The 10,695-nt window shown below is 37.9% G+C and overlaps 1 protein-coding gene across 1 annotated transcript in view; it reads right to left on the reverse strand.

Moving 5' to 3' along the window:
* LOC131079683 (aspartate aminotransferase, cytoplasmic isozyme 1) overlaps positions 1 to 6,328 on the reverse strand; it is a 40,326-nt gene extending 33,998 nt beyond the window's left edge. Inside the window, exon 1 of the mRNA XM_058017702.2 lies at positions 5,993 to 6,328. Within this exon, the coding sequence (XP_057873685.2) occupies positions 5,993 to 6,178 (186 nt within the window). The 5' untranslated portion in view covers positions 6,179 to 6,328. The remainder of the gene's footprint in view (positions 1 to 5,992) is intronic.
* Between the last annotated feature and the right edge of the window lie 4,367 nt (positions 6,329 to 10,695).

Raw genomic sequence — 10,695 nt, forward strand, 5'->3', positions numbered from 1 at the left:
AAAATCATCCAAGTCCAAGAAGACACTTCAAAATCACAAATATCTCAGTTCGAAGGAGATCAAAATGTCCTAACCCCAAAAGATTGAAAAATGAATTTCCGTGTCGAGGAGAAATCCACACATGAATTTGGAATAAGGCACCGAATCCAACTGAGTTCGGAATTCATAAAACTATGAAGAATCCTCCATCATGTGGTTTTAGCGCCCATGTGTGCAATTGGGTGCTAAATCCAAGTGCTCTTCGAAAGTTTGAAAAATGAGTGAACCCATGCTAAGGTGGAAATTCCACCCTACTCCTCAGGAGGGCGCTAAACTGGAGAAGGCATGGCAAGCAGGACAAATGATGAATTCCTTGGCCATAGTCAAAGTCCACCCAAACACTGTAGAGGGCGCCAAATGGAAGGGGCAAGGATAGCATGGAAAGTATGAAAATCCATGACCAAGGCAAAATCCCACCCAAGAAAGTCAAAGGGCACCAAAACATGGTCAACAAGGAGAGTGGAAAAAAGTGTGAATTCCTTGCCTTAGGCAAAAATCCGCCCAAAGAATTGAAAGGGCACCAAAATGTAGTATGCATGGAAGAATAGAAAACTATGAATTCCTTGTCCTAAGGGAAATAGCGCCCTAGCAACATGGGGGTGCCAAACAGGGAGATAAGGGAAAGATTGCAAAATGAGTGAATCAGGCACAAAATTCCACCCAACACTCAGGTAGGGCGCCAAAGGGAGGTGGTGAAGGAAAATGTAAAAAATTATGAATTCCTCCTTCACGAAGAGATAGCGCTCAAAGATGATAGAGGGCACCAAAGTTGGACTGCAATGGAAAATGAAAAAATCCATGAATTCCATGCCCAGTGCAAAACGCTGCCCTAGGAAGCAATAGGTCGCTAAACTTCAAGGGTCATGGAAAACATGAAATTCCCTCCTCGAGCCAAAATTCCGCCCATGAACATGAAAGGGCGCCAAAATGCCCGAGCTTTGGAAAATGTGCAAAAGATGAATTCCTTCATCAAGCCAGTTCAGCGCCCAAGTTCAAAGACAAGAAAGGAAGGTTTAAATGATGATGAAATTTCTCCTCCAAGATGATTCCACACCCAAGAATATTGAAAGACTCTTGCGACCAAGGATGAAATGATGAATTCCACCATGCAAAATAAATTCCATGCTTAAGCTTGAAAACTTGAAAAATTCTCGAAGGCATGAAAATCCAAGGGAAGAGTGATGAAATGGCTAAGTCAAGGAGAATCAAGGAAATGATGAAATTCCAAGGCATAGGGAATTCCATGCTCAAGCTATAAAACTAAGGAAATTTGTCCAAGGCATGAAAATCCAAGGGTCAAGGAGGAATGAAAAGTAGAAATCCCCTCGGGAAGTTTTTTTGAATTTCAATTTTTAGACACCAAATCTTATCAGAATCCGAAAATTTTTACAGATTTGGAATCATGAGAGAATTCTCTCTCTCCTAGACCCGAGTCCTAAATTTTAGGAAAGTTCCTAAAAAATAGGAGATGTTGAAAATCATTGAAAATCTCTTCTAGAGCAAGGCAAGTTCAAAAACTTCAAGAAAATGCTTCCAGAGTCAAAGATTCTCCATCCTGAAGTTTTCTCTCTCCAGGGGTTTCCTACCAAGTGGCAACCAGGTCAGCACATATTGAATTAATGGCAGATTCCTTTTGCATACAGTCGTCACGTCCAGGAGATGATGGTGCATTTATGGCTTCGTGGTGGTGCACTTATTACAGGAAAATTTTGACTTAGTGGTGGTCTGGTCAATGCATGTTGAATGCATGAGGAATCTTCTTGCACGCAGCCACCTTATTAATGATTATATGACAGATTCTCTACGCATGTAGTCGTCGCATGGGGAATGATGGGCATTTATTTCTTGCATGGGAATGTTTATTGTATTTTGGGCATGTTTGATGTAATGGGGTGCATTTAACGCACTGATGGACGCCATTTTTGGGCTTTTAGAATAATTGTATATGGGCTTAGTGGGCATTAATAGCCGATTCCCACCTTATTGCATCTTGAGTGGGGAATATTTAGGGTTTGCATGTAGTCAATGCCAGGAGCCTATATAAAGGGGTGACCCCCCTCACTTGTAAAGAGGAGAGATTGTTGCTAAGGATTGTTGAAGTAGCCAACTTAATACATTGTTTGACTTTGATGGTGTATTCTTGTTCTATTTTAGCAATCTACATGGTCTTGCTCTCTTCAGTTAGAATAGATCTTGCTTTATGTTATTAGACGGACTAGATTTGATAGGGTTGCTTGTTGCAAGATTCGTGCTCATACTTTGGTGTGCAGCTGATTGTTGCATACTGTGCAAAGTTAGTCTAAGCCCCCATTATTTGTGTATGTTTCACTTTGATTATCAGTAGAGATTGTTCGATTTGATGGTTTCTATTGATGATTTGAAAATCTTTAACACACCCTTTGAAAATTGCACCGCCTTCGTGTAGTTGTGCATTGCTGGCGAAGCGAAGCGTGGTTGGATTTTGCATAAGTAATCCAATCTCCATGTTCATAGGATTAGATTAGCCTTAGCTTAGTCCTCTAAACCTTTCCTCATTTACTTTTCCGCATCTCTTAAATCCAAAAATCCAAAAAATAGGGCTTTCATTGCAAATCATTCACATAGAAATCCTTGAACTCGCATAAGTTCGTTATCCTCTTCAAGTGAATACGTAAGGCCCCTTGGGTTAACAACAAACCCATAAATCAACTGAGTCACGTCCACGCATTGAAGGAACCTTGGAGTTAGTCATTTGAACTTTTCGTGCAATCTTATCATACGGTTAAACTTTGTTCAAGAGAGAGTAAGGTGACCATTGGTAACTTTATTCGGTGTTCGACGTAGTCATAAAAAACACGTCAACACAGTGTAGATCTAAAGTTACAAGATTATTCTGACTCTGATTGGGCTGAGAGTGTAGTTGACAGGAAGAGCACCTATCGATGTTGCTTTAGCTTGAGATCTGCGATGATTTCTTGGTGTAGCAAGAAGCAGTCTTCAGTGGCACTAAGCACTGCGGAGGCCAAATATATTGCACCATGTGTAGCAGCTCGAGAAGGAGTGTGGCTTCAAAAGCTCCTTGCAGGATTGTTTGGACAATCATTGGAGCCGATTGTTATTTACTATGACAATCAAAGCTATGTGAAGCTATCTGTCAATCCTGTGTTCCATGACAAAACAAAACATGTGGAAATCAAATACCATTACATCAGAGATATGGTATTTAGGAAAGCTATTCAACTGAAGTATATTTGCACTAATGATCAGACGGCTAATATTCCCACCAAGCCTCTCTCTAGAATGAAGTTTATGTATTTTCGAGACAAGCTTGGAGTTGTGAAGAATGAAGCCCTTGCTAAGAGGGAGGCAAGGCATTAGTGATTTGTGTTATCTAATATAATGCATTATTTCTTTGAAACAGAGAAATTTGAGGTGAAAGCCCTTGTCCATCTCTGAGATGAATGTGATTCTATCCACCCTCTGGGAGTAGCCATGGTGGATGTCATGTTGAGAGACTCCATGACAACATCATGTTGAGAGACTCCGTGATGAATCCTTTGTACTTGTGTTTTTCCACACATGGGAGTAGCCATGGTGGACGTCATGTTGAGTGACTCCATGACGACATCACGTTGAGTGTCTCCATGATGGGCACTTGTGCACTAGTTCACACATGGGAGTAGCCATGGTGGATGTCATGTTGAGAGACTCCATGACATGTATATCTGGAAAGATACCTCCCTAGCTAAGGAGTGTTAATGATTATAGCAGCAGTTCTCTTTCCACCTGTCTGCTGTGCCAAATTATTACAAGCACGTTACTTATTTTTTATTGCTTATCGCTGTATTATTTCTATCGATCTCTTATTTGCTAAATCCTTAGTTAGTATCTATTATTCCTAACGGATGATTAAGGTTGGTTAACTATCAGGCCGTTGGTTAAATCGCACCCCTTGATTCAGACGTGTTACTCCAATTGGAGTCATGTCCATTCACTTGCCTTTGACAGGTATTTAATTCCTTCGATCGGGAGCATTAGGGGTGCGTCATCCGTGGAATATATACTGTGCATATACGTATAACAATTTCTGCATCCAGTAAATTCAAACCATTAAACAAATATACAGCATAATCAAGTGTGATCTCTGTGTAAAGAACAAATTGTGAATACTGCTGTTTAAACCTACAGTCTGATTTAAAATTAACACAAAGAGCATGATGATTTTTAGTAGAGAAGGATCACTAAGCCTTCAAGGAGCAGGAAAAAGAGAAAGAGAACCAATTGGCAGAGGAAGAAGATCTCTGATCAAATAACAAGTTGAAAGTAAAAGAAGAAAAAATGTGAAAATTGCAGAGGTATTTAATTTGATGGAAGGGAAAAATATGGCCTTACTCTTTAGACCAAAAGGATGGTTCTACCATCTAACCCAGACTCTTACCTAGACATTTGATGTACTAGTATCTTGGAGTAAAGTGATTCTGCATCGCCCCTCACAAAAAAAAATTAAAAAAATGTAGTAGTTGAGTTCTTAGTTTTCTTAAGTGTGTTAAATTTCTTGAAGTTGTTTTCAAATAAATTAGCTTTGAACCAAGAGGTTCAAATTTTTGTAAAAAATGGGAGCATAGTTGAAACAATCTTCTCAAAATCAGAAGGCATGGCTAATTGTATTTGTTAATTTTAAGGATGGGCAGTAACTGCTCAGACTTTTGGGGTGCAGATGTCACATGGATGCTATTTTTGGAGAGTTAGTATTGGATTAAGAGATGGAATAAGCCTTGTTGGGGGAAGAAAATGTTTTTGAGATCAAAAAGTAAACAGAGGTGAAAAAAGTTGGAAGTAATGTAATGATTTATAATTCGAGGGATAGAGGGATGGCTTCGCTGTGAGTTAGCATTTTTGGGTCCTAGAGATGAGACTTATGTAAAGCCCTTTATATCTGTAAACATAAGATTTGCTGTATATTTTTGGCATATTCTTGTGGAAACTTTCTCCCGTCTGCTTGGTGTGTTTCTGTTAAAGAATATGAATCTTTCTATGTTGAGATGAGATGCTGCATCATAATCCCTCAATTTACCGACCAAAAGAAAACTACAGAACACATAAGGAATAAAAGAGTAGAAGCCAATGTCTGATGATTCAAACATGGTTCACTAATCTAATATGGTAGGAACTTCCAGTTAAACAGTAGAAGCCCATAAGTGATTATGGGTTCAGTAGCAAGAAAAAATGCATGGCATTAAGCTAACTCAAATGAATTTCCCTATATCTACTGTAATCAGAACCAGGAATAAGAGGATAGAAGCCAATGCCTAGTAATGTGTCCAATAGCGAGACACAGAAACGTGAAACACTTTTTTAATGTACTCCATAAATGTGTGGAAGTCGATACTTGATGATGAAATGTGTAACATTAATCTAATATGATGGTGGGTCCAGCAGGAAAGTTGAAACATGGGACATTAAATCTAAAACATTACATAAAATTCCAAATAGATCATATTCTATTATCTAAGACTAGGAACAAATCGACTAAAATCTAAAACTTATTGTAATTTAATCCAAAAGGTCATCAGAGATGGCTCAAGTTAAAACTCTTTGCGGGGATTCCCCCCATCAAAAAAAATGAAGAAAAACACTCTTGCGGGAGGCATCAGCACAGTTAAACTGTTTTGCAAAGACAACAGCACCACCATCGTTAATACAGATCTTATTATATCTTTATTGATCCTGATGCGAAATGTTTGGTGGAAAAAAGAAAAGAAATTTTCTCCAGTTCTCCCAACTTAGAAGCCATTCATGGATTGTGAAAACCTTATAATCTAATAACAAAAACTCGATGAAAATAAATGAAAATTTAAGTTTTTCTCAGAGATCCTGTACTTAATATTCATGTTCCATGAATTGTAAGAACCAATTGGGCTTAGATTAAAAACAGGAAGAGAGAAAGAGGAGGAGAGAGAGAGAGATTAGTTACCCCGAGAATTGGATCTTCAGGTGCTTGCTCCACCTTCTCAAATACAGACATCATCCTTCCTGCACTTGTTCTTGCAATATCAAGACCTCTTTCACTTTCTACTCCTGGTTGAGCTCCACCCAAATGACGAACCAGCAATCCAAGTCTCCCAGCAGCTACAGCAGTCTCCTCTTCCTTCATGCTCATTGATACAATTGAGTTGTTGCAATGATATTTGAAGGGCCAGTGCACCGAACACCCCGTATGCCAATTCAACGACCTTTGATAAAACAATGGGTAGGCTAGTTATATATAGGGGAAGATCCCCATAGAATTGTGTGCCACCGTTTTGAGGTGTTATCAAGAATGACATAGTCCTTACCCTTTGATAATCTCTATTTTTAGCCAAGAAAGCCGCGTATCTGAGGCCGTTATTAATTTCTTTTTTTCTCCCGTTGGCCCACACAGGCCATCCTCTTGGACAGGATTATCGTGCAATCTTGTTGGTGGGTTGATGTACCTAACCATAATCGAGGCAGGGTTTGCTTGACTAGAAAAATATATTTTAGCAAAAATTCCCAACAGATTTTTGGTACCTTGTGCTGCATACCAAAGTTATCCGCCTCTTCCATGTTGAAGGGTGATGAAGAAGATTTACATTCCCTTGAAAAACAGTTGCCATTGTTTGATACTTGTCATGCTTAGGAATTTCAAAGACAAACTTCAAATCAACTAAGCACTTCGTTTACAAAGAATTGGGCTTAATAAGTGTATTGGTCAATACAATCTAATTAACTTTAATAATAGTTAAATTTAGAATGCGTATTTAGATTTAGAATTAGAATAAAGATTAAAATAAGAAATTAATTTTATTGGAATAGAGATTTGATACTTTAAATCTGAGATTAGATTTAAAAAAGACAATTGTGATGAATGTGTTATGCAAAAGCTAGAATTATATAAAAGCATAGGTCAAAGTCATAAGGGTAGTCTTGATCACTCAAGGACAATCTTAATCTTTATGTGTGACTTTGACCTTACTATATAGTCTTAATATATATAGTTATTCCCTATAATAAGTGTGATTGTAAGGAAAATACTAGTAGAGTTAAAGAACACTAAGGAGCTTGAAAAACTAGCATGTGGAAGTGTGGTACTTTGCCCTTGCACCTTGGTCAAGCCTTATGACTATGTTAACATTGAAAAGATAGAATTACTATGAAGATGAATGTTGAGTGTTGTTGTAGCTAAAGGTGGTTGTTGTGAATCTACAAAATGTTACTGATAAATATATGAATATATTTTTATAACATACTCTTTATGTGAATGATAGGATCTTGATGCTCTATTCTTCAAATGACCTAGGGGTAAATTCTTTAAATACACACCTTAGACACAGTTCAAGGCCTTTTTAGGATCTCTTTAAGAACATAAACATATGTGCACATTAGTCAATTTTATGACCCCAAGAATATAAACATGTGTCTATATTATATAATTCTAGAAGGATCCTCTTATGATAATAAATGTGTCCAAAGTATGCAATTTGTTCCTCTACTTTTTTCTCCCATGTCAGAATGTGTGCAAAAATAAGTATACGTATATACCAAAGTAAAACTAAGTTAAATAATATTGTCATAAAGGATGGGTTCTTCATGAGACTAAGTTTTTGGATCAAACATATGTTCTTAACCTATAAACTACACATAAAGTGAGTGTAAGTAGTAATAATGTACCCTCATGATTTTGTGTAAAACTAAGATAATTAATAGTGTCGTAAAGGATAGGGTCTTCATAAGACTAGGTTGTTAGATCAATGTGCGCTCTCAAATTGTGAAAATATATAATGTGATAATATAGTTAGTAATTGAAGCAATCACTGGTTAGGAGGGACCTCAAAGAGACCAGTCTAGACCGATCAGCAAGAGTAAACACAACGGAAACACAAAGACATGATGGAGGCAATGCAGAACAAATTGAATTATAAGATTACAACCAACTGGTAACAATTGGGTTACAGAAACTGGCTCACAGGCCTGCTAAAACATGCTCAAAATACAGAACATGTCACAACCGAACCCCAAATCTTAAGATCTATCTTCCATGCTTTGTCTAATTTCTTGATTTCATTCTAATGCTCTATTACAATGATTTATACAATCCAAGAGGATCCGGTCAGCCCCAAAAGGAATCAAGACTTGAAGAACAAGACCTAACGTGCAAAACCAATAAGGTCAGCCTCTGCCAAGAGATTCCTCCGAAAAATCCAAAGGATGAAGAGTAGAGCATGGGAAAAGGTTAGCCACATGCCAAGGATCATTAGAATCAACGCTCAGGGATCAGCAAGCTACGGAAGGGATCTGGTAGATCACCAGGCAACCGGTAATAGGAAACTGTCAACTGGTAACAGGAAACTGGTAGCGATAACTTGCCAGAAAACGATCCAAATGCTCCACGGTTTGAGAATAAGGAAGATGATCAAGTCTTCAAGAAAAATCCAACTCCACAAGTTCCGGTGAGCCAAATCCGGGACACACGGAAAGAAATGTTGAAATTGCAAACAGAAAGGAAAAATAGAAAGCAAATATTTTTTGGTTGATCCAAGATTTCTATGAATCGGGGATGCCCCTGCATTAGACATCTGAGGTTGTTGAAAAAGTGAGTCTCTCACTTTGCCGGGGTCAAAGGAAAACCAAGGCAGTCTACCTCTGCCTGAGAAATCCAAGATGAATCTTCAATTGGTATGCCCTTCCACTTCATAAGGTACTCTTTATACTGACTACTTCAGATACTATGCCCAATCCTATTGTCCAAAATGTCTACAATCTGATCTAGTTCCTTTCGGGGCAACTGTTTCTCCAATTCTGCAATATTGTCCTCACTGAATTTTGGTTCATGATACTCATGGAGATCTGCAATGTTAAACACAGGTGAAATACTCAGACTATCTGGTAACTCCACTTCATATGCATTCCCAGAACTGAACTTTCTCAAAATCTTGCAAGGTCCAAACTTCTTTATCTGCAATTTGTTATAAGTTCCAATCAGGAATCTTTCTTTTCTCAGATACACCATCACTTCATTGTCAACTTCAAGTTCCTTATGTCTCCTCTTCTCATCTGCCTCTTCCTTATACTTGCTATTCATGTCCTCCAAATGTTGCTTAACTTGAATATGTAAGTCCTTCATGTGATTTGCAAATTCTTTTGCTTCTGAACTTCTCTGGTCTTTGCTACTAATATCTCTTAATTCTAATATACCTCTAGGATGCACTCTGGTAACAATCTCAAAAGGTGTTCTTCCGGTACTCCTATTTACTAAATTATTGTAGGCAAACTTTGCTTGTGCAAGAATCAAATCCCAACTTCCAGTTTTGTCTCCAACCAAACATCTCAACAAATTTCCCAAGCTCTAGTTAACTACTTTTGTCTATCCATTAGTTTACAGATGAAAAATTAGAACTGAACTTCAAATCTATCTTCATCTTCTTCCAAAGTGTTCTCCAAAACTAGCCAACAAACTTAGTGTCTTTGTCTGAAACTATGCTCTTAGGTAATCCATGAAATCTCACTACTTCCTTAAAAAATAATACATGTAATGCATCTAATGTCTTCTTACAAAGTATGAAATGAGCCATCTTCGAGAATCTATCCACTACCACAAATATAGAATCATTCCCTCACAGTGTTTTAGGCAATCCAAGTATGAAATCCATGCTTATATCCTCACAAGGTCTTACCGATACTGTCAAAGGTTTATACAATCCCACATTCTGACTACTACCCTTTGCAACTTGACAAACTCTACAACTTTGCACATATTTGCTAACATCCTTATGAATCTAGGGCCAAAAGTATTGCTCACTCACCAATGCTACTGTTTTGTCAATACCAAAATGTTTGGCTAATCCTCCATTGTGTTTCTCCTTTATCAGATTCTCCCTCATAGAACTCTTAGGTATGCACAACTGAACTCCTCTGAATAACATCTCATCCTGAATGAAGTAATCCAACCACTTGCTTCTATCTACCATAACTAGTTCTCTACATGCTCTCCAAGGTTTTGCAAAATTCGAGTCATCATCATATAAGGTCTTCAATTCTTCAAATCCTAATACTGTTACTCTCATCTCTATTAGCATATTCGTTCTCCTACTCAATGCATCAGTAACTTTGTTAGATTTCCCACTTCCATGCTTCAACATAAAGGTGTAACTCTGCAAAAATTCTACCCATCTCATATGTCTCTAATTCGACTTACTCTGACTATTCAAATAATGCAAAGTTTGATGATCTGTATACAACACAAACTCCTTAGGTAATAGGTAATGTCTCCACTTCTTCAAGGCCTGAAGTATGGCATAAAACTCCTGATCATACACTGAATATCTCCTCCAGGCCTCATTCAATTTCTCACTAAAATAAGCTATTGCTCTCCCTTCTTGACTCAAGACTGCTCCCATTGTTGTTCCACTTGCATCACAATCCACTTGAAATACTTTATTGAAATCTGGTAAAGCTAACAGAGGCTACTTAGCCACTTTCTTTTTCAACAGCTCAAAACTTTTTTTTGTTCTAGTGGTCCACTTGAATTCCTTTTGATCTCCCCTCATGGTGTCATAGGGTTACAAACTGAACTGAAATTTCTGATGAACTTCTGGTAAAAACTAGCCAATCTATGAAATGATCTTACCTCTCCAATGTTTTCTGGTGTAGGCCACTCAA

This window comes from Cryptomeria japonica, chromosome 9 (genome assembly GCF_030272615.1).
Source record: "Cryptomeria japonica chromosome 9, Sugi_1.0, whole genome shotgun sequence".
Taxonomy (NCBI): Eukaryota; Viridiplantae; Streptophyta; class Pinopsida; order Cupressales; family Cupressaceae; genus Cryptomeria; species Cryptomeria japonica.